Raw genomic sequence first — 23,633 nt, 5'->3', positions numbered from 1 at the left:
ACAATTACATTTACCGTTAGAATTGAGCACTTTCCCTTTATAAAGCATTGTGTTATATGTTTCATATGTGGTTTCTGAGTCAGCTCTCATAACAATCCTATAAAATGGAAATCATTTCCCCATTTTACTTTGTTAAAAAAAAAAAAAAAAGCTTTCCCATGGCCTGTACCTAGCTGCAGCCTGAGGGAGCCTGACCCTGCAATGGTTCCTTAATAACGCAATCATCATTCTCGACTACTGACTTGTCTTATGAAATGAGATTATTTCCACACTATCATATTAATTTGAACACTTCTATTCAACTTCTCATTTTACTAGGCCCTCAAGATGACCAGAGTGATGACTGCTAGTATTTTCCCTCTTTTAAGAGGCTATTTTCATTAAAATAACTATCCTTGGAGATTCAGTTGGTTCTTGTGACTCATATTCAAGGAAACTTTAAGTCTAAAAGTGAAAGACGAAGAATTCCTGGTGGAACTATGTTTTCCTAGGGATAATACAGATACTGGAGACATGGGGCTAAATACAAAAGTACTTTCTCAATTAAAGAAATCTATATAGAGGGGGCTGCTGCCCAGGATCCAAGCATGTCCCTGCCATGTTCTTTGGTATCCCAACTCCTGGACTGTTTCTCTGGCTGTTCATGGGAAAGGTTAAACTGCTAGTGGGTGGGCTATGGAAGTGGCATTGTTCTGCGAAGAGACATCACTTTAAGGAAATGGGGTGTGGGGGTAACAAATACCAATCAGTCAGATTTCCAGAAAGGGTAAGAGTGGGTCTTTGGGAGAAGTGAAACTGTGAGGCTTCAAAGAAGGCCATGTCCTGTGCTTGTTCCCCAGAGACAGAGGGAGCCCTGAGCAAGCTAAAAGTATCTGTTCCTTCTCATGGTGCTCTAACAGAATCTTTTTTTTTTTTTTCCAGCAACACAACTGCAAATTGCTTTTATGCACTTAAATTATAGCTGGGGACCAGAAAATCAGGACAACTGACTCTAAAAAATTATTAGGTAAGAGGCCTAAACAGTCTCTCTTGGAAAGCTGAGCTATAGTAAGTTGGCCTTTAAATAAAAAAATGTAATGATTAGTAGACAATAAGCCTCAGTTTCTTCTGACAAGCTAGGATAGATTTCCAACCCCCAGGCCCATTTTCACTTCCCAAATTTGCAATTCTAGAATCCTGTTTACTAGAGTTTAGGAGGTTCCCTAACCCATTACTGGGAAACCTTTTCTTTCTTTTTTTTTTTTTTGGAGACAAAGTCTCCCTGTGTTGCCCGGGCTAGAGTGAGTGCCATGGTGTCAGCTTAGCTCACAGCAACCTCAAACTCCTGGGCTTAAGCGATCCTACTGCCTCAGCCTCCCCAGTAGCTGGGACTATAGGCATGCGCCACCATGCCCGGCTAATTTTTTCTATATATATATTTTTAGTTGGCCAGATAATTTCTTTCTATTTTTTAGTAGAGATGGGGTCTCGAACTCCTGACCTTGAGCGATCCACCCGCCTCGGCCTCCCAGAGTGCTAGGATTACAGGCGTGAGCCACCGCGCCCGGCCTTACCTTTTCAAACTTATCTAGAAGGAAAGAAATGAACAGACAGATATGGATGTCCATTATTTAACTGCAATTTCAAGAATAACTTATAGTTTAAAGCATATGATTCAGTCATGCTTGATCTGTCACACCTGTCCTTGTTTTAAAACACAGCAAAAAAAACAGAGGCAGTGAATTTATCTTGGCCTCAATACTACATTTCCATGTCCATGTTCCTATACAGTATCATGAAACACTAATGACCTGGATATTTTTCACTGATGACAAATACAGTTAATAGAAGGTCATATTCTGTACTTAAAATGTCAAGACTCTCCAGGTCTAGTTTTTATAAAAAATTAAATAAATAAAATGTCACGATTGAGTGACTATTTTTTTAGTTCACTATTTCCTTCTCAGTTAAAGCAAACATATTCTCTGCAATCATCTTTCTAAATCTTGTAATGCATACCTGAAATATTAAGTTTTCCTCACAATACTTAGCCAACTTTCGAAGAATGGCCTGTTCCAAGCCCAACAATCACCAGTTCATTTAGTCTGAAAGCAGCTCAATCCAATCTCCTTACATACTTGTGCAATTCCAGAAAACAAACCTGGAATAATAATAGTTTTATAAAAAAAAAGTTGCTTGCCAAATTTAATTTTATTTTCATCAGCCTCAAGTTTTTAGCTGGAATGTTTTTTGATGAGTTCATGAACTGCAATAATTTCTGGGCAAAAATAGTCTCTTGCAGAGAAGAAACAAGGAAGCAGTTGCAGTTTATTATTGGAAATATTCCTGACTCACTCCCTTGTAGTGCCTAGGCCTGCCGACCAAGATCAATTAAACGCAGTGCAGCCACATCAAAGCCAAGTATACAGAAGGTAGGAAATTGCTAATTCTCACCTTTGCAGTGAATCAGTTGCTAATCACCCCAAGTCCTCTCAGTCTTGCAGTCTCACCTGAATGCAGTTTATCTCCTAAAACAAAACATGGAGCAGAAAGTCTTAAAGGAGGCTCGGTTTATCTGGTTTAAAGCACGGTGCTGAGTGTATCCAGAGGGGCAAAGGGCAGTTTCAGGTTCGCAGGCACCTTCCAAATAAAAGTCAAGAGAGCAGGAATCTCTCCGTGTGTGCACACTCGAGGGCGTCCGAGGGCATGTCCCTGATTCGTAGTCCGTTAGCTGGTCTTGGGGTTTGCAAGTCCTCGAGTGACGTTGTGACCAGCAGGCTCTTGGCCTGTAGACGTCCTGTCCCCGTTGTGCAAGGAGGCTGCAACCTAAGCTGGCTCGATTCCTCCTTCCACGTCTCCAGGCCCGCCCCTTCCCTCCCTGGTGCCAGGACCTTTAAACCCCGCGGTGTCTCTGCCACCCCCTCCACCCCACCCCGCCCCCGGCGGCCCAGCGTACACTCCTCTGAACGGTTGCCAGAGCTCGCACGCTCCCCGCCCCCTGGCGGACGCATTCATTCGGGCTCACTGCGAGTCCCCGCCGCCTGAGATCGCTGTACACGCCCAAGCCTTCATTTTACACCCTTCTTTGCATTCAGCTCCCAGCTGCCGCACGTTTTCTTCCTCTCACACTCACGACTCAGTCTTCTACGAGTCCTTGCAGCCTCCCACCGCTCGAGTTTCCTCCCTGAGTGCAGACCTGGTTTTCCACTTGTCACTGCACCCAACTTCGCCACCGTCCAATTTCTCCCTCCCATGCCCCAAAGCGGGCCTTCTATCCATCCCCGCATCCAGCACCCCTTTCCTCCTCGTTTCCTTTTCCCACTTCCAATACCTGCATTTGTTCCCTTCCTTGCACCCAGGCCTCGCCGCTAAGTTTCTCCCTCATACCCAAGATCTGAGCTTTCTTCCTCTTCCTCATTCCAGCCATCTGCAGAATTAGAGCCTGTCCCAGCAGCTAGGGGCTGGGGCCGGGGCTGGGGTCGGGGCTGGGGTCGGGGCTGAGACCGCCCCTCGGAGCCCGAGGTTACCTGTCGGGAAAGGTACGATGGCGAGGAGCAGGCGGCGCTACAGCCACTCTCACGCTTAAACTCACACGCGCACAGACAGGCAGTCCTAAATGGGCCCCAAGCTTCTTTGGCTTCGGACACCGCCTCTGCAGAAATCCAGAGCCAGATGGGAGGGTCAGGGCTGCGCCTCTTCCCGGCTTTTGTCCCCTCCCAGGTACCGCCCCCTCAGCCCACCTCCCGGAGCCCCGCCCCCTCCGCGCCGCCAATGGCCGCGCGCCCTCTCGGCCGGGGTGGGCGGGGCCAGGGTAAGCAGCAGGGCCTCGAGCCGCTTTCCCAGCGCCCCCGTGGGAAGAAGGGGCTCTCGGGTCCTGGGATTCCGCCCTGACTCTTGGCAGCGGAGGAACACATGTGCCACCTGCAGGCGGGGGTGTGGGGCGCACTGGGGCAGACAGACGGTGGCAGCTCGGCGGTCCCCTACCTGGCGCGACTGGAACCTTTGGCGGAAGAAAGATTGCTCCGGGCGAGCGTGGGTTGCGTCGGGGGCGTCGGCGCGGCTACAAAGCAGAGGATGGAACAGTTGCAAAAGCAGGCATGCCATCGTAAATAATTCACGCCACCACCAATGACTAGGTCTTTAGGGTTTCTGTACCTATAATTCCAATTACTGCTACATAGTATAAATAAACCACATTCGACATTTGCGTTAGAAGATAATGAAAGGGATCATTATCTGGGGAGCAGTGAAGCTGGACTAGAAAGGTGAAGCCTTAGAAAATGGTGGATTTGAAAAAAATTCCTCTCGCCTCCAAAAAATGATTTTTTTGGTGTATTCTTTACTCTTGAAAACTTGAAAAAAAGCATTTTATATTGTGATTTGCAGGGTAATAGCATACTTGTATATCGCTGCCCAGGATTCAATGCTTCAAAATTTATCTTTAAAAAGTATCTCTAGCATTGGATTATTACATTACTTTTCCAAGATAAACTGATATGCAGAGTACTAGTCAAGCTGCACTTTGGCCGCTAGAGGGCACTGGTATTTTTACGAAGAAAAGAAGAAAGCCGAAACCTGTCAATTTAGTTTTTGAGATGGATTAAGGGACATTAGCATACACCTCCATTCATTCCTGTAGAAATGATTAAAGAGGTGGGTGAGCTTTTATTTTTATGTCGATTCTCAGGCCCTAAATCATCTGAGACTGTAAATTGTATTCCATTTCATAGCGGGTTCACATTGTTTATTATCCCTTGCCCACTGCTAAAAGTAAGCATTTATATCCATTCATGTTCCTGAAAGGATTTAGGGTAGTTATCCAGATACATAGAATATAGCATGATAAAAAGCATTGATTATAGGAGAAAATGAGGTGAAAAAGAATAAATATAGGATATTACAGAGAACCAAGGGAAATTTAATCACAAGATATACTCCATCGAATCCTAAGCACTTGCTAGAGATTGCTGCAAATTTGACTTTAAGCCAATGTGGTAGAAAAGGTGGCACTTAAGCGAGTCTCAACATCTAAACACTGTTTCCTAAGGCAGTAATGTAGGAACTCCTTCACCACTAAAAAAGTTTTTTTGGTAGATTCCTAGACTTGACATATTAAAATATTACTATAGATATGCATAAAACTAGATATAAGCTCTTTATGCTGATGGTGCTTATATAACTATAAAATAAATTTATAGACAAAATGATTAGAAAGAAAACTAGAAACAACACATTATCATTAACAATGTCAAGTCAATTAAATGTAACAAATGATGTTTGTCAGAAACTAAATTACTTCTTAAAATGTGAATATGAAGCTAACTGCTTACATGCAGGTTCTTTTGAATTTACCTAGCATATTCTACCAGATGCCATGTGATGATTTATTTATCCTACCACTCTTCTCTATTTGGTTACTATTGCATGCCTTGACATCATTTGTCTTTCATTTAACCAATAAAAGAATATGAATATTTCAATGTTGTCTGGCCCCAAATACTGCTGTAAACACAAATGGAAACATGGGCCATACAATTTCTGTTAGTGTTTGAATATGAGATAGTCATCCAGATAACAGGGGATTCTTAAGAATATTCTAAGGTGGTTATATTTTCATTTTGATGATCTAAAAAAATGAGGTAGAATAAACAGAGCTTGATCATTGATTGTCCATGAAGTATATGGGAGAGAGAACAGTGAAGAGGACTTCTGGATTTGAAGTATGGGCAACAGGGTACCCTTCAATAAGGACGGGATATATATAGAATCACAGATTTCATGGCCAATGTAATGAGTTAAATTTAAGATTTGTTAAATTTGAGATGTCTGTGGAACAGCAAGATGGAGATGTCCAGGAGGCAGTTAGCCACATGTATCTGCAGTTCAGAAGGCATGTCTGGGCTGGAGAGGGAAATCTAGGTATCTTCAACTGTACTGATAGTAGTTGAAGACATACAGTATATATCATTTAGGACTACAGAGTAAGAATAAAAGTCTATCTCAGCAAAAACTTTGAGGGACAATTACATCTTTAAGGGCCAGGTAGAGGAAAAAGAGACTCCCAAAGAGAATGCAAAGGAGTCTGGGAGGTAGTAGAAGAATTAGAAGAGCATGATATCACAGAAGCTAATAGACAAAAAAGTTTTAAATAAGAGGGAGTACTACAGAGAGATTAAAAAAAGGCAGGGCCTGAAAATAATTTTGGCAAGTAGGAGGACCTCTTGAATACACTTTTATTAGAATGATTCTATGAGAATGATTCTGACAGAAGCCATACTATAAGGGATTGAAGCAAGTATGGAAAATATGGAAAGGGAGACAAGAAACCTTTTCAAGAAGGTTGATTGTGAAGTGAAGAAAAATTACTTTATAAAGTCTTAGTCAACATAATTTTTTTTCCATATATAGTTTTAGCTGTCCAGATCATTTCTTTCTATTTTTAGTAGAGACGGGGTCTCACTCTTGCTCAGGCTGGTCTCAAACTCCTGAGCTCAAGCAATCTTCCCGCCTCAGCCTCCCAGAGTGCTAGGATTACAGGCGTGAGCCACCATGCCTAGCCCTATAAAGTCTTAGTCAACATAATTTTTGATGACTATGTAATATTCTATTATCATTTGTATTACTTTCATGTCATTTGTGTTGGTTTGTGTTGGTTGTTTCCTTTTTATTTATTTTATTGTGTAAATGGCTGTGACAAACATCTTTTTTTTTTTTTAATACTCCGATCAGTACTTTAGATTGCTAGAATTGGAATTACTGGATCAAGGAGTATAAACATTTTTAATGTGCTTGTTAGATCTACCAAATCATTTTATAGGAGGGATATACTAATTTATATTTCCACCTGCAGTGTAAGAAAGTGCTAATTTCATTGCATCCTAGCCAGAACTGATTTTTGTAATTTTTACAAACATTTTTGCATTCCCTACTAAAGGGAACCAAGGCTCATTAGAGAACTGATTGATTCTAGGCTTGGAGTAGCGAAAGTTCAAGATGAGCCTGCTGAATCAGAAAGCAAGGAAGTGGGGGAGGAGGGAATGAGTAAATTCCGGAAACTCACCCAGAACTCCTCAAAACTGTCAAGGTCATGAAAACAAGGAAAGACTGAGAAACTTTCACAAACATATGCAATGTGTGTTACCCTAGGTTGGATCTTGGAACAGAAAGAGGGCTTTAATGGAAAAACTGGTGAAATAAAAATAAAGTCTGAAGTTAAAAAAAAAAAGAAGGTAAGGAAGTGCTCTCAACAAATCAGATACTGCAGTCTGTCATGGGATTAGAGAAACAACAACAACAACAACAAAACCCCAACAAATTAGGTATAGAAGGAATGTACCTCAATGCAATAAAGGCCACATATGACAAACCCACAGCTAACATCATACTTAATGATGAAAAGCTGAAAGCTTTTCTTCTAAGGTCAGGAGCAAGACAAGGATACCTATTTTCACACTTCTATTCAATGTAGTATTAGAAGTCCTAGCCAGGATAATTAGGCAAGAGAGAGGGATAAAAGGCATCCAAATTTTAAAGGAAGAAATTAATTTGTCCCTGTTTTCAGATGACAAGATCTTATATATAGAAACCCTAAAGACTCCACAAAAAACTAGTAGAATAAATGAATTCAGTAATGTTGCAGGATATAAGATCAACATACAAAAATCAGTAGTGTTTCTATATACTAACAATGAACTACCTGAAAAAGAAATCAAGAAAGCAATCCTATTTACAATAGCTACAGAAATATTAAAATACTTAGAAATAAATGTAACCAAGGAGATGAAAGACCTGAACATTGAAAATAAAACATTTATGAAAGAAATTGAAGAAGACAGAAATAAATGAGAAGACATCCCATGTTTATTGACTGGAAGAATTAATATTGCTAAAATGTCCATACTACACAAAGTGATCTACAGATTCAATGTAATCTCTATAAAAATTCCAATGATATTTTTCACAGAGAAGGAAAAAAATAACCTTAAAATTTGTAAGGAATGAGAAAAGATTCCAAATAGCCATAGCAATCTTGAGCAAAAAGAACAAAGTTAGAGTCATGACACTACTTAACTTTGAAATATACTACAAAGCTATAGAAATCAAAATAGCATGGTACTGGCATAAAAACATATACATATACCAATTGAATAGAATAAAGAGCCCAAAAATAAATCCACCCATTAACAATCAATATTGATTTCAATAAGGGCCAAGAACACACAATGGGGAAAGGACAGTCTCTTCAATAAATAGTACTGGAAAAATGGGATATCCACATGCAGAAGAATGAAATTATTAATAGACCCTTATCTCACACCATATATAAAAATCAACTCAAAATGAATTGAAGACTTAAATATAAAACCTGAAACTGTAAAACTACAGAAGAAAACATAGGGGAAAAGCAGCATGATATTGGTCTGGGGGGCAATGATTTTTTTTTGATATGACCCCAAAAGCACAGACAACAAAAGCAAAATAGACAAATGGGATTACATCAAACCAAAAAGCTTCTACACAGCTAGGAAAATAACAGAGTGAAGAGATAATTTACAGAATGGGAGAAAATATTTGCCAACTATACATCTGATAAGGGGCTGATATCAAAAGTAGATAAGGAACTCAAACAACTCAATAGTAAGAAAACAAATAATCTGATTATAAAATGGGCAAATGATGTGAGTAGACATTTCTCAAAAGAGGACATACAAATGGCCATATGAAAAAACTGCTCAACATCACTAATCATCAGAGAAATGTGAATTATCTATTTATTTATGTTAGAGATGGCACCTTGCTATGTTGCCCAGGCTGGACTCAACTACTAGGCTCAAGCAATCCTTCCCCCTCAGCCTCCTGAGTAGCTGGAACTACAGGCATGTGCCATGGCCACCATAGCTGGCTCACAGAAATGTACATTAAAACCACAATGAGAGATATCACCTCACACCTCTTAGAGTAGCTATTATCAAAAAGGCAGAAGGTAAGTGTTGAAGAGAATGTGGAGAAAAAGGAACACTTGCACACTGTTGGTAAGAATGTAAATTAGAATAGCTATTGTGGAAAACAGTATGGAGGTTCCTCAAAAAATTAAAAATAGAACTCTTATGTGATCCAGCAATCACAGTGGTATATCCAAAGGAAATAAAATCATTATCTTGAAGAAGAGATATCTGCACTCCCATCTTTATTGCAGCATAATTTACAAGAGCTAACATATAGAATTAACCTAAGTGTCCATCAACAGATGATTAGATAAGGAAAGTATGATTGATATATATATATATATATATATATATATATATATATATATATATATATATGCAATAGAACACTATTTAGCCTTAAAAAAGAAGGGAATCCTGCCTTTTGTGACAACATGAATGAACCAGGAGGACATTATGTTAAGTGAAATAAGTCAGGCACAGAAAAGACAAATACTGCATGATCTCACTTATGTGGGAATCTAAAAAAGTTGAACTCATAGAAGTAGAAAGTAAAATAGTGAGAGGAGAGAAAAAAATAAAAAGAAGTAAGGGTGTTCTCAAAAAGTAATGGAGGCATGTCAAATGGACTCAGGCATGTCAAATGACTGCTGGAAGGGGCTCTCACTGGCCAAATCAAGGATAACTTAAGGATCAAAATGAATACTGGTAGTAATGAACTATAACACACTGAAAAAAATAAGTCCATATTGATAGTAATTAATATAAAGGAAGGAAGAAAGGAAAGCTATTTATTTTCGGTAAAATGCAGCTAATACATAAAGAGGAACATAAGTATAGTACCACCAAACAATAATTGTCTCAGCAAGAATCCTAAATGGGTGCTGCGATGAAAGTTTTTGAGGAGGATATTTACACAAAGAATCTCTCTAGACCAGGTGTGATGGCTCATGCCTGTAATCCCAGCACGTTTGGAGGCTGAGGCAAGAGGATTGCTTGAGGCCAGGAATTTGAGCCCAGCCTAGGCAACATAGCAAGACACCATCTCTACAAAAAATAGAAAAATAAGTTGGTGGCATGTCCCTGTAGTTCCAGCTACTTGGGAGGCTGAGGCAAGAGGATAGCTTGAGCTTGGGAGTTCAAGGTTATAGTGCTATGATTACACCACTGCACTCCAGGCTGGGTGACAGAACAAGATCTTGCCTCTAAAAAAAGAAAGAAACCCAAAAAACTCTCTAAAGAAAATTCATATGGAATTAATTTTGGATGTCTAGTATGAGGTAAGAATCTAAATTGAGTTTTTCCCCCAAAATGGAAGCCTGGTTTTCCATCTCTTTCCACAGAAATTAAAATGTAAGTTACTACAGGTATTAATTATACTGTGAGCTTCTTGAGGACATGGACTGTGTTGTGTTCACAGCTTTAGCCCCAGTGTGCCTACCTAACACGCTACCTGTCAAATTAGTGACTCAAAAAATGTTTGTGGAATGCATGTTTCCTTTTACCATACATGGAGTTTCTATATATTCTACATATACCAAAGGTCTTCTTGGCTGGGCTATCTATTCTGTTCATACGCTCTTTGGGTCTATTTTAAATTTTGAATTTTTTTGAGACAGAGTCTCACTCTGTTGCCCTGAGTAGAGTGCCATGGCATCAGCCTAACTCACAGTAACCTCAGACTCCTGGGCTCAAAAGATCCTTCTGTCTCAGCCTCCTGAGTAGCTGGGACTACAGGTGCGCGTCATGACGCCTGGCTAATTTTTCTGTTTGTAGTAGAGACAGGGGTCTTGCTCTTGCTCAGGCTGGTCCCGAACTCCTTAGCTCAAGCAAGGAGTTGAGCTCGGCTCGCTGTGGCCTCTCAGAGTGGTAGGATTACAGGCGTGAGCCACTGCGCCCGGCCTATGGGTCTATTTTATACTGTATTGTAGGTTTATGAAGTATTAACAACTGGTGGGCTAATTACAATGAAGGGCTTTTTGTTTTTGTCTTTTTTTTTTTTTTTGGAGGGCAGACACTTGAGCATCTTTATGGGTTGAGGAGGAAGAGTCATTGGAAAAGAAGAGGTTGCAGGTAATGGTGCAAGCTCCTAGGGAGACAGGAGAGGGTGGACGGGGGGCCAGGAGGATTGATTTGAGTAAGAAGAGGCCCCTTTCTCTCAGAGATGAGGGAAACAGGCCAGGGCAGATGCGGATGCAGGTAAATGTGGTGGGAGTCGTTCGGTGTTAAGGGTGGCACCCAAATAACCTCGGCTTTTTCACTTGGGTAAAAGATGAGAGGAGATTCTCCGCTGAGAATGAGTCAAGGTAATGGGGTGGTGGTGGTGATTTGGCACAGCAGTAATGAGGAATGGAAAGATAAGCTGACTACAGACTCCTAGAATGATTGTTAAAGGGCCCAGTTGAGGATGGTGACACGGCTTTGCCACAAAACTCTTGAGGAAAAGGACCCGCAGAATTTAATTAAAATAGCACCTACCTTAAGGTTTCCTCTCCTTTCCATCCTCCCCTGCTAAGCCCCACAACTGGGTTCAGCAGGTTTTGGCATGTTTTCTGCAGTTAACTGCATAGCGCTCTTAGCAGGACAAAAGTGACGAAAAATGCTAGCCAGGCTGAGCAAGAGAGGGACTGGAAACTTTACTTGCATCAGTATTTGCAACACAAAATCTAAACGAAAAAGTTAACGACAGACCCAACATCTCTTACTCTGGGTCAGGCACTGTGCCAATCGCTTTAAGTGCATTTACTAAATCCTCAAGAAAATATTATGAAGTGGGTCCTATTATTAACTCCACTTTACACACCAGAGTCTGAGGGCTAAAGAAATTAGCGATTTGTTTAAGATCGTATGGGTAGTCATGCAAGTCTGAAAAATTTTCTCTCTTAACGCCCCCGCTCTGTATCACACAAGCCAATTGTCAGACCACAAGAACGCCGAGGTGAGAATGCGGTAACATATCATGAGTGCCCAAAGTATCTAACACATACGGTAACCGCGCCAGCCCGCACCCATCCGGTGACCCCCTCACGCGTGATGCTCACGCGCGCCGTCCTCCTGGTCTTGGCTGCTTCTACTAAGGCTGAGGCGGCCTGATCTCGGCCAAAAGGTGGGGACGACTCTATCTGGGCTGGACTCCTTCTGCCTGAGCATCAGATCCGAGCGCTGTGCCGGCCGGAACAAGAGGGCGGAGCCGGCCCCCTGGAAAGATTGTGGATTGGAGGGGAGGAGAAACAGGGGGCGGAGCCTCGAGGGGAAGCGAGAAGCCGCAGCAACCATGTAAGCAGCCTCGCTTCCTGCCACAGCCGCTGGCGGCTGGAGTATCCCAGCGCTGCGTTCCGGAACCGGCTTTCTGGGCCTGAGCCGGGTGCAGCGGCGGCTGGGGTGGAGGGCGGCCAGCGGGGTCGGGGCGGGAGGCGCAGGTAAGTGAGGGGTTTGCAGCGCGGCTGCTGGGGCTGAGCGAAGGAAGAAGGCAGGTTTGGGGAGCTCCCGAGCCAGAGCCGGAGGGGGAAAGCTGAGGGGAGGGCGAGAGCTGGGCTCCCACCCCGGGCCCGAGGCCTGGCTGCGGCCGAGGCTGGGCGAGGAAGGGCAGAGGACCTGTCACTAGAATTAGCTGGTCCTCCTGATTGCCTGGCTTCCCCTTGTCCGGCCGGTGGGTACGGGAGTCGGGTGGGGCTCTTCTTGAAGAAATCTGTTTGGAAGCATTTGAAGTTCCCTTGCCCCTCTCTCGTCCCTTATGCCTGAACTTATTTTGGCGGTGAATAGGCCAATTCCTTTTCAGAGTGAATGAGCTCTAAGTCTGCGTGTGAGAGGTGCATCCATAGGCCGGGAAAGAAAGTTAACGAGCTACAGAAACGACGACCGTGGGGTTTCTAATATGTGTATATGTCTTTAAGTGCTGGCCTCTGCTATTTGAGGCCATACGGTTTCAACTTATGTTTCAGAATCTCTTTAAAGAAGGAGACTTAGTTTCCCAATTAGCATTTGCCCTTTGCTTAGAATGTTCCTAACAAAAAAATGAAAATGGAATGTGGTGTATACTTGTGGGAATTATGAGTCTTCTGTCTAATTCAGAGGTTATTCCTAAGACATTCAAGAAATATGAGAAATACTAGAATTCTGTATAAAGCAGTTATTTCTATGTATCTGGTGTGTGTATATATCATCTAGTATTGATTCAGTGCATCCTGTGCTGTAAAATTGGTGCAATCTTGACAATAGAGGTAGTTGCTTGGTGTGTTGTGCTTATTTTTGATTTATATGCATCTTGGTTTTTGGTACTCCAAAACTGCCACTGTGTCAGTATTCTTACAAAAAATGTTTTTAGTTTCTTTCTCTTGGGTTTGATTTTGTGACAAAGATTGGGTAGGTTAAATCTCTTCTGTGCAGCAAGACTAATTTTCTGGGTCCTCCCCTTTTCTTCTTTCTGGGAAGAGTATGAGGATCATGTTGTAGTTTTTTTTTAGTGTTTCTGTTGGTGTGTCAAGTCAAAAGTTGAAAAAAAAAAACTGTTGATTCATGCTAACATTCCTAGTATTCAGCTGTCCTGAATTATTAGATACATTTTGAGTATTTTAAAATCTTTTACATACTTAGAAATGACCAAACTGATACTTGAACTTTTCATCTGCTAAAATTTTGATATTGGCTGGTAGATCAGCTTATTTTCTGTATTTTAATACCTGATTAGCCTTCTAATTGCCTTTAGCAACAAGGTAGTGTGTAGTAGGTCTGTGTATACTAGTAGCCTTGAAATGAGAAGAGGTATTGGTGATGCATTAGAGGTCTTTGGGTAAGAAGGTTAATACTTCTAATTACCTGTTGGGAAAGACTCCTAGTTTATATCATAAACAGTTATTAAGGTGCCAAAGAATAAGTGTTGTTAAGTATTTTTTTCAGGACCCTAGTTTCATTATGTAATTGTTAGGATTAACTCTGTGTGATTCTATTTGTATATCAGAGACTATACTTGCTGAGTGTTTTCATGAGATTTTTATCTTCATGTCTCTAAAGCCAAATAAAAGTTTTGTGTTTAGATAACTTTTAGAAGTAATTCTAAGACTCTTCAGACAGATTACAATCTCTGTTTCTGATGTTACTTGTGGAAGTAGAATGTAGGCTGTTTTCCGAGGCCTGAGGGTTGTTATCAGCATCACATCCTTTCTCTCCGTGCTTTTTTGTAAAAATAACGTTTATATGTTTTTTACATATATAATATATATAAACTTTATTTTAAGGAGTTTATATATATATCTATCTTTTTTTTTTTTTTTTTTTTTTTTGAGACAAAAGTGTCTCTGTGTGCCGTGGCTAGTCTGCAGTGACATTAGCCTAGCTCACTGCAACCTCAAACTCCTGGGCTCAGGTGGTCCTGCTGCTTCAGCTTTCTGAGTAGCTGGGAGGGCACCACTATGCTCGGCTAATTTTTTCTATTTTTAGTAGAGATGGGGTCTTGCTGTTGCTCAGGCTGGTCTCAAACTCCTGACCTCAAGCAATCCTTGCGCCTCTCTCTGCTTCCCTAGTGCTAGGATTACAGGTATGAGCCACCATGCCTGGCTTTGAGTTTATACTTGATCAATCACAAGCTTATTTATGCTGGAATATGGAGTGTTGTGACACTAGAAGGGTTGTTGATTACTTTCCCCAATAGAAGATGATATTAGAGACCCTTTCCTTTCTCCTTCCTTCTTCCTCCTTTTCTTTCCTTCCTCCTTTCCCTTCCTCTTCTCTTTTCCCTTTCCTCTCCCCATCCCTTCTAATAAACATTTATTGCCAAAATTCTGTTCAAGTCAGTGGTTTCATTTCTGCTTTAATTAATTTGTTAATCAATGACATTATTAATCAGGCAAAGTCTTGAGTTGTTAGAGAATTCAAATTGGAAGTCTGAAGAGCTACAAAAGTAATTTTGATTTAAAGAAGAATTTGGGGGTGAGGCTTGGAGTCTAGTAGTTACAGCTCTACTACTGACTGTGTAGCCCCCAAGAAAGTTGTTTTAGGTTCAGTGTTGCCTTGGTTTCCTCAAAGGTAAAATGTAGTGATGAGGCCAGTTCTGTGTGCCTTCCAGGATTATTGTAAGAATAAAATGAAATGGTAGATAATGATTTTGAATGTGAAAAAGCACTTTACAAGAGTGTAATGTCCTCTTTGTAACTTGTAGGTTATATTATAAACTACAGCATTTTAATGACTAGAGTTATGTATGATTCTTCTTTTTGAAGTATAAATCAATGTGGCAGAAAATAGATATTACTGCTTTTCAGTAACCTCACATCTGGTGATGTGCTTAGCTTTACTGCTTTGGTTGAATTATGATTTTTGGTTATTTAGAGAAAAATCCCTTTAAGAAGAGTTTCATCTTAATGTTGAGATGTTAAATGTAAAAAATTGAGAACATAGTACAGAGTTGAGGCTTAAAAGGAAGAAAAACCAGGTTCATGTGTCTAGGAGGAAAGACGATAGGAAACAGCTCGTTGATTTGAATAGTTGTCATAGGTGATTGAAGCGTAGTTTGAGGTAATTGTTGAGGTTATATAGAAATGTCATTAAAGGATGACTTTTGGCTGGGTGCAGTGGCTTACACCTGTGATCCCAGCACTTTGGGAGCTGAGGCAGGAGGATTGCTTGAGGCCAGGAGTTGGAGACCTGTCTGGGCAACTTGGTGAGAGCCTGTCTCTACAGGAAGAAAAAGAGCCAAGAGTGGAGGCAAGCATCTTAGTCTCAGCTATTTGGGAGGCTGAGGCAAAAGGATAGCTTGAACCCAGTTGAAGGTTGCATGATCATGCCACTGCACTCCAGCCTGGACAATAGTGCAAGACCCCATCTTGGAAAAAAATGACTTTTGTTTCCTTTTCTTAGAAATATAATATTGATTTTTTTACATTATTTTTTAAAATAAAAAGTTAATGTAAGTAAGATAAGACTGTGAGACTTAAGAATTTATATGCTTGTGTAAAACCACTTTTCCCGTAACTTTAAAAAACTATTGAGTATTCTTTTTTCCAAAAAATCTTAAAATGAAAAAGATATAAATGATGTAAAAGTGCTTTTTTTCTTTCTGCCTGCTCATATTAATGTTTTATTTCCAAATTTTCATTACTTTTAATATTTTTTATAATTGGAATAATAATTTTAAAATTAGGTTGTCTATGTAATCATAGGTTTTGGTGATTGTGATTGAGACTTCCTATGATCTGGACAGCAGTGTTTTCAAGCCTTAATTTGGAGTACACTAAACTAGATTTCTCTATACTTTGGTTTTCACAGATCTGAATTTTCACAGAATAGGATTTTTCAGATATTTGGATGCTGTTTGGAATCAAGTTTTGGGTTTCCTGAGAAATTTATATGTTTTGCTTGTTTCTTTTTTTCCTCCCCAGACTCATGAAATGGCCACAGATGATAAGACTTCCCCAACGTTGGACTCTGCTAATGATTTGCCTCGATCTCCTACCAGTCCATCTCATCTCACACACTTTAAACCTTTGACTCCTGATCAGGATGACCCTCCTTTTAAATCAGCTTATAGTTCTTTTGTAAATCTCTTTCGATTTAACAAAGGTAAGACTTATTCTTAAAGATCAGAGAACTTACAGGTTTGATTCTCTGAAATTCTCTTGTTCAACTTGCATGCTGTGTCTTTGTGAGAAAGCAAAATATTAACAAGCTAATAGCTTTAATCATAAGTCACCAGGGTTTATGCATTAAGAGAAAACTGGAATTTTCACTGTAGTCTCATTAATTATTGGTAGCTGAAGGTCTGAATTGAAAACTAAATGTTAAAAGGAGGTCCCTTTTTAAAGAGAAAGTAGTGCTCTTTGTTTTGTTGTTGTTTTTTCTTAATATGCTTCAACTTCCCTAAGTTCACAGAGTAGACTTTGTTCTTTTGGGGGTTAATGGACAAAACATTTTAATTAAAGCAATGAAACTAAAAGGAGCAGTACATGAGAAGAAAGTCTTGTTTTTCAAAAATTAGAAGCTGTCAGTAGGCCTCTTGTTGACTTAAACCCAGTAGATTAAAGTGTACATGTAATGACATCAAATGGAAAGATACCTTTTTAATGAGCTCTATTTAAGTAATATGTTTTTTGCCTGGAAAAAGAATAAAAAAAAAGGCCTATATCTTTCACCTTTAATTTGTCTGTATTATAGTTTCATTAACTCAGTAGAAATTTTAATAGTAGTAATTGAATTTGTTAGTGGTCATGTTTAAAGTGCTATGGAAACTCTTCTTATTACATTTGTAAGACAATGATCTTTAAAAAAAAACTTGTAGAACAGTTTTAGATTTACAGAAAAATTGAGAACATAGTACAGAGAGTTCTCATATACCCCCACGCTAAGTTTTCCCCGTTACTAACATCTTACATTTGTATGGTACATTTGTTACAATTGATGAACCATTATTAACTAAATTCTGTATTTTATTCAGATTTCTTTGGTTTTACCTAAGGTTCTTTTTCTGTTCTAGGATCCCATTACATTTACTTGTCATAATATAATAATATTTTTATTTAGCAAATGTTTAATGAGTACCTGCTTTGTGCTGGGCACTGTTTTAATAGTGTAAGGAATCTATCTCATAAACAGATTAAAAAAAAATCCCTGCCTTTGTGTGAAGCTTGCATTCTATTTCCTTTAGTATGCCCAATAAATTTCTAATGAAAAATAAAACAGAAGTTCACATATACCAAGGGTGTGATTATTGGCCTGCAGTTTTGCCTCCTTCTTTAAATTTTTTTTTTATAACCCCTAATTTTTAAGTTAAAAAAATTTTTTTGGAGACAGGGTCTTACTCTGTTGCCTAGGGTAGAGTGTGATGGTGTCATTATAGCTCACTGCAACCTCAAACACCTGGGCCCAAGCGATCCTCCTGCCTCAGCCTCCCAGGTAGCTGGGACTAGAGGTGTGGGCCACCACGCCCAGGTAATTTTTGTATTTTTTGTAGAGATGGGGTCTTGCTATGTTGCTCAAGATGGTCTCAAACTCCTGGCCTCAAGTGATCCTCCTACCTCAGCCTCCCAAAGTGCTAGGATTATAGGGTTGAGCTACCATGCCAGGCCTAAAAACCCCTCATTTTTTAAACCCCTAATTTTTAAGGATGTATGTAATACATGTATAGATTGTTGCCTGAAAAATTTTATCTACTTCCTTCTCTTTGCTGACCTCTTAGTTCTTAGTGTTGCAAATAACACGAAGGTTTCTCTTGCTACAGAGAGAGCAGAAGGAGGCCAGGGGGAGCAGCAGCCTCAGAGTGGAAGTTGGACCAGCCCTCAGCTCCCTCCAAGGGCACAATCTGTGAGGTCACCTACACCTTATAAAAAAGAGCTTAATGAGGAACTTCAGCGGCGCTCTTCAGCAATATTAGGTAAAACAGTGATTTTATTTCATTCCTCTCTATATGCTAGATTTTGTCCACAGTCATTGTGTTTCCTAGGTTATCGTCTTAACTTTTCTGCTATTTGTAATAGTCAAATACTCTTCAGAATAAATAAAATTGTTACCTACTTAGTGAAAGAACTTGTTGACACCTGAAAAAAATTCTTAAACATGTCATTAACCTTTAATTTAGGCAAGGCACAGATCTCTTGACTGTTGTTTGGTTAATTACTTGCTTGGGTTTCAGCAGAAAACAGTTTGCAACATCCCCAGGAGAACACAGGTTAGTTTCAACTTTGTGAATGAATTCTGCATCTATTCTTGGGATGCTAGTGAAATGTGATATGCATGCCTCTAGCTACAGAACTCTGTCAACTTCACTAGTGGGCTGCCACTTGCTCTTGGCCTTCTGTCTTTGTTGGGGTACAAACTGTCAGTGTGGCTGGATAAGCTGAGCTCCTCTTGCTTGTTTGTTTTCCATCCTGGTTTCCTACACAGTCATCTTCATTTTCATGCTCTTCTGATGAGTATGGGTTGGAGATCAGTGTCAGAATTGAGAGACTAGAGAAGGTGAGATGGTTTATGTTTTATTTCTGTTAGATTGTTAAATTCAGCGAAGTGGTTATCCAAGTCAGGGTGATGGAAGAAAGGAAGTGGGAGGTGGCATGATGAGAGGGGAAAGGATGCAGCTTTGGGAATCAGGTGTCCCTGAACACCAGATCTGGTCTGGTGTGGCTAATCTTCCTCATGAGGTCCTTGAGAGAAAAATAGATGCAGGTAATGGTGGCAGAAGGATATTTTTAGTGCTAGTTGAGACTTGGTCTACCAGAAGAATAAGGAGAAACCAAGCAGAGTAAGAGTTTCTATGTAAGGACTAGAGCAGAGCTGGCTATATCATTTTCCCAGGTTTTCTAGGGCAATGAGCCTCAGTCTTGGTTACATTAGCCATTTGGAAGGAAGAATCCATAGGGGAGGAGGGAGAAAGGAGCTCTCTTTTATTGCAAATCATCTCCACTTTAATCTTTAACCCAATAAACTCTATTTAGCTCTTGAATCTGACCCATGGCAACACTGTTTTGTTGAGGGAGCTCTTTTGACTAAATTCTATGTTTAATTCAACACAGGATACAATTTTATTTGTAAAACTGAGGAGTTAGACTAGAATCTGATCTTTTAGGGCAAGTTGGCAGCCTGCCAAACCTTACTTTGGTATTATGATAAACTTGAATTTAAATATCTCTAGATGGATTCATTCATTCTCCCTAGTAATCCTTTATTGCCCCTCAACAGAATTCCTCTTCTCCCCTCTCCCATAACCTGTTTTGGCAGGATGGTATATAAACTTCTGAAACTTGTTGGGGACATGGGTAATCACTCTGTGGTTTTTCCCTGTGTACACATTAATAAAATTTGTATGTCTCTTCTCCAAAAAAAAAAAAAAAAAAAATCTCTAGATGGAGCTTGTAATATCTAGTTTGCTGTGGTTCCAATCATTGTCTTTTACCAAGTCTACTTGATTGTTTGATTCTACCTCAGAGGCTTTTGAGCTTCAGAAGCTTGGGACTATTTGGCCAATCAAGTTCCTTCCTCTAGTAAAAGGCTGTTATTCTACATCTTACTAGTTTTCTGACCTTAGGAGAGTTATTTAATTTTCTCATGTCCATTTTGCAAGAGAAGCAGTTAACGTTGTTTGCCTATAGGCAAAGAGCTAGACCAGATTTTCTCCCAGGGTCTCTTTCATGTTCATCCAATATCTGTGATTCTCTTGGCTCCAGGAAGCGACTTTCTTATCCTTTTCCAGTGAATGGTGCTATTAATACTCTCTTATAGTGGCTAAATGCAAAGGGCTTCACAGTTTATTGTGCATAGCTGTTATGATTCTCCAACAGCTTAATCTGTCTCCTTTTTCAACTTGTAAATCATGGAGAGTTGCTTTATGTTTTGAGACTCAAGAAAAATTTGGTCATTCTAATACTTATACATTAGTAACAACACATTTGAGGTTTATGCTGAAACTAAGATATAACTATGGAAAGGTAAAAGTTTTCAAAGTTTTCTAAAATAGGTGCATGTGAACTAAAATAAATTCTTAAGCGCCCCAGCTGACTGAATGGACCCCCTCTTGGCCAAGGGGACCCCAGAAGTACTGTAAAGCTGAGTTGGTGGCCATGAGAAGGGAGGTCAGACCTGCCTAGTCATGGTACCGCATTGACAGGCCTAAGGCTATGCGAGATAAAGCCTAAACCACACCTGCAGGTCCTCAATTTACTTAACAGATCCCTTGAATCTAAGTATATATCTGAGTGTAGGTGACTTGTCTCTGATTAACAGACTTCCTTATCTTAATTTAAAACATTCCAAGCCTTTAGACAAAGCTTCATTTACTTAACCAATTAGAAATCAAAGAATCTTTAAATGCATCTATAATCTGTAATCCCTCAGTTTGAGATGTCCCACCTTTTTGGGCCAAACCAATGTATGTCTTTCATGCATTGATTTATGAGTTTACATGTAATTTCTGTCTCCCTCAAATGTATAAAACCAAACTGTAACCCAACCACGGGGAGACCACTTGCTCAAGGCTTCTTGGGTGTGGCTCTCCAGGCCATGGTTGCACATACTTGGCTCAGAATAAACCTCTTTAAATTATTTTACAGAGTTTGAGTTCTTTTCCATTGACATGCAGTTTAGATATTTCATTAATTAAATTATCTTGGGAAATTCTTTATAGATTTAGATTGAGACACCAACCTCTCATTTTCTGTAATCCTTTCTTTCTTACTCAACTCAAACAAAGACCTAAAACAAATCTAGCAAATAGTGAGCTTGAGGAAGATTCACGGCGGGGTATTTTTCATCTTACTTTGCTCATTTACTAAACTTGTGTTTAGATAAATAGGTTTAATCTAATAAGATTTTCATCCCTTTTGTCAAACCACCTCCACTTTATCCTGAGGTTTTGTAACTGCTGGAGCCAGAATAGGTAGAAATTTCAGTTGTAATTTTGGTTTAAAATAAGGAAATAATAAGTGGCAAGTTTGGTAGGCATACCCCATTCTGGCCATAAAGCTGGAATTTGAGCTTGTTTTATTATTGATAGAATTGGCTTCAGTATTGTTAAAGTGTAAGAGATCTCTTTCAGGAGCTGCAGGGTGGGGTAAGTGACAGAGAGGGGTAGGATTGGAGTTCTGTCAATTTTCTGGCAGTTTTAGTCTACGTGGGCATTGGTCATATTTTACTATGGCAAAATTTACCATCCTGGATGTTGTGAAGTCTGTCAAAATCTTTGGGGGCTGGGCTATTAAATTTCTTTCTGATGTGCTGCACGAGACTTTTGGATAGATGGTCTTCAGACAGAACTGAACTGTTTGATCCTATTGTTTTTTTGTTTGACTTTAGAGACCGAGCTAGGTTAACCTACTGGGATTGCCTTTTCTTCTGCTAAATTTCTAGCAGTTATTTATTTTAGATTGAGACCAAGGGGTGCAAGAAGTCATTAATGAATTCTGGGCTATGTAAGTGATGTTCTCATTTCAGGCCTCAGAACCATCAATAGTCTCAGAAATTGCTTGTCTTCAGTGGTTCTTACTTGCTTGTGAAACTCTTTTTACATTATTAAAAAAAATACTTTCAACAGCCTCTTAATAAAGACTAGTTTTAACCCTCGATCCATATCACTGGCTGGGGGAACATAAGTATTAATATATACTAACAATAAGGGCCCTTTGCATCACATTTATACCTTTTTGTAGATAGATAGATACTAGGCACTGTTAACAATGATGCTTTTTTTTAAATCCAACTCAGACACAAGAAGGAAAGCAGAACCTACCTTTGGAGGTCATGACCCTCGTACAGCTGTTCAGCTTCGAAGCCTCAGCACAGTATTAAAACGACTCAAGGAAATCATGGAGGGGAAAAGTCAGGTACTGGAAGGTTTACTTATTAAGCACTTACGGGGATCATGTCATACCCACTAAAGATGGTATAATGCCACTTGAAAAAAAGTTTAGTATTTCCTCTAGCTATAAACACTGTATTTTTACACGTAAGTTCTTAATTTTAATGTAGTTTAATTTATCAGTTTTTCCTCCCTTATGCTTAGTGCCTTTTGTGTTCTGTTGAAGAAGTCAGGCCAGGGTTAGTAGATATTCTACAGTTTCTTCAAGAGGCTTTTTTATTTGTGTGAAGTATAGAGGTCAAGCTTCTTTTTTTCCTCATGGACGTCCAGTTGGACCTAGCACCATTGTTTTTGAAAAGACCATCCTTCACTGACTGCAGTATAAATCTCATCATTAGTCCCATATATGTGTGAGGGTATGCCAGGGCTCTCTTTGCTATTCTATGGCTTTATTCTTTTCTATCCTTACACCAATACCCTGTCTAAAATTATTGTAGCTTTAGAATAAATGCTGATGACTGGTGATGTAAGTTCTTCAATTTTATTGTTCTTCAAGATTGTCTTGGTCATTTTGGCCTTTTGCATTCTCCTGTGAATTTTTGTGTTAGCTTGCCATTTTCTGCAAAAGAAAGCTAGGATCTCATTTGCCATTGCATTCTTAATAAATAGTATTTTCAAGAAGCCTTCATACATTTTTATTGTTACAGGATAGTGACCTTAAACAATACTGGATGCCAGATAGCCAATGTAAAGAGTGCTATGACTGTAGTGAGAAATTTACAACCTTTAGGCGCAGACACCATTGCCGACTATGTGGGCAGATTTTCTGCAGTCGTTGCTGTAATCAAGAAATCCCTGGAAAATTTATGGGCTATACAGGTAAATGTATTTTATTGACAGTTTTACAATTTTTAAAGGCCATAATTATAAATAGTCATAATGCAGGACCAGTATTAAGCCAATTTGTATTTTGGGCTTTATGTGTAAGATATAGGGGCACAAAGGTGAGGAAGATACAGCTTTGCTTTTAAGAACTTTACAGATGCTTAATAAAGTAGATGGGAATTTTCATAAATAACTAGAGTAAAAGTCTATCAGAGATGCTAGCAAAAAACTACAGGAGCACAAAAATTTATTAGACAAGATTATTAGCATAGAGTAGATTACTAATTTTATCACTATGAGAGTTTTCATTTTACTAAGTACAAATCTTCCTTGCCTTGTATGACACTGTGCTTTGGCAAATTGTATCATACTAATGTTCTTCCATAAGGAACACCGTCAAATTTTAGCAATACAGAAAATTTAAGTTACTTGTTGAGACAGAAAAAACTGACCAATGGTATGTGGATTTATACAGTGATTTGGGAGTGAAAGGTGGGCAGAAGTTACCCAAAAGAGAATATTCTTAACATCTTTTATATTATTTTTGTTAT

General features: G+C 39.5%; 2 protein-coding genes across 8 annotated transcripts in view; one reads left to right on the top strand and one right to left on the bottom strand.

Annotated features, from left to right (window-relative positions):
• IDH1 (isocitrate dehydrogenase (NADP(+)) 1) overlaps positions 1–12,034 on the bottom strand; it is a 28,236-nt gene extending 16,202 nt beyond the window's left edge. Inside the window, exons 1-4 of one of the 7 annotated variants that reach the window (XM_045560210.1) lie at positions 11,966–12,034; positions 3,964–4,039; positions 3,507–3,631; positions 2,434–2,507 (exon numbers count right to left, since the gene is read on the bottom strand). The gene's annotated coding sequence lies outside the window, so the exon portion shown is untranslated. Of the gene's footprint in view, positions 1–1,480; positions 1,498–1,998; positions 2,141–2,433; positions 2,510–2,619; positions 2,839–3,506; positions 3,664–3,963; positions 4,040–11,965 lie in introns of those variants that run through there. The other 6 variants (XM_045560212.1, XM_045560209.1, XM_045560208.1 and 3 more) reach the window with 6 other exon arrangements.
• A 139-nt stretch (positions 12,035–12,173) lies between these two features.
• The window catches only part of PIKFYVE (phosphoinositide kinase, FYVE-type zinc finger containing), a 79,184-nt gene continuing 67,724 nt past the window's right edge, over positions 12,174–23,633 (top strand). Inside the window, exons 1-5 of the mRNA XM_045560148.1 lie at positions 12,174–12,343; positions 16,298–16,478; positions 18,133–18,285; positions 22,104–22,222; positions 22,905–23,076. Coding sequence (XP_045416104.1) covers positions 16,307–16,478; positions 18,133–18,285; positions 22,104–22,222; positions 22,905–23,076 — 616 coding nt within the window. The 5' untranslated portion in view covers positions 12,174–12,343; positions 16,298–16,306. The remainder of the gene's footprint in view (positions 12,344–16,297; positions 16,479–18,132; positions 18,286–22,103; positions 22,223–22,904; positions 23,077–23,633) is intronic.

Source organism: Lemur catta, chromosome 8 (genome assembly GCF_020740605.2).
Source record: "Lemur catta isolate mLemCat1 chromosome 8, mLemCat1.pri, whole genome shotgun sequence".
NCBI classification, from domain to species: domain Eukaryota; kingdom Metazoa; phylum Chordata; class Mammalia; order Primates; family Lemuridae; genus Lemur; species Lemur catta.
Note: the sequence above shows the minus strand (reverse complement) of the source record. Positions and strands in the feature narration are given on the sequence as shown.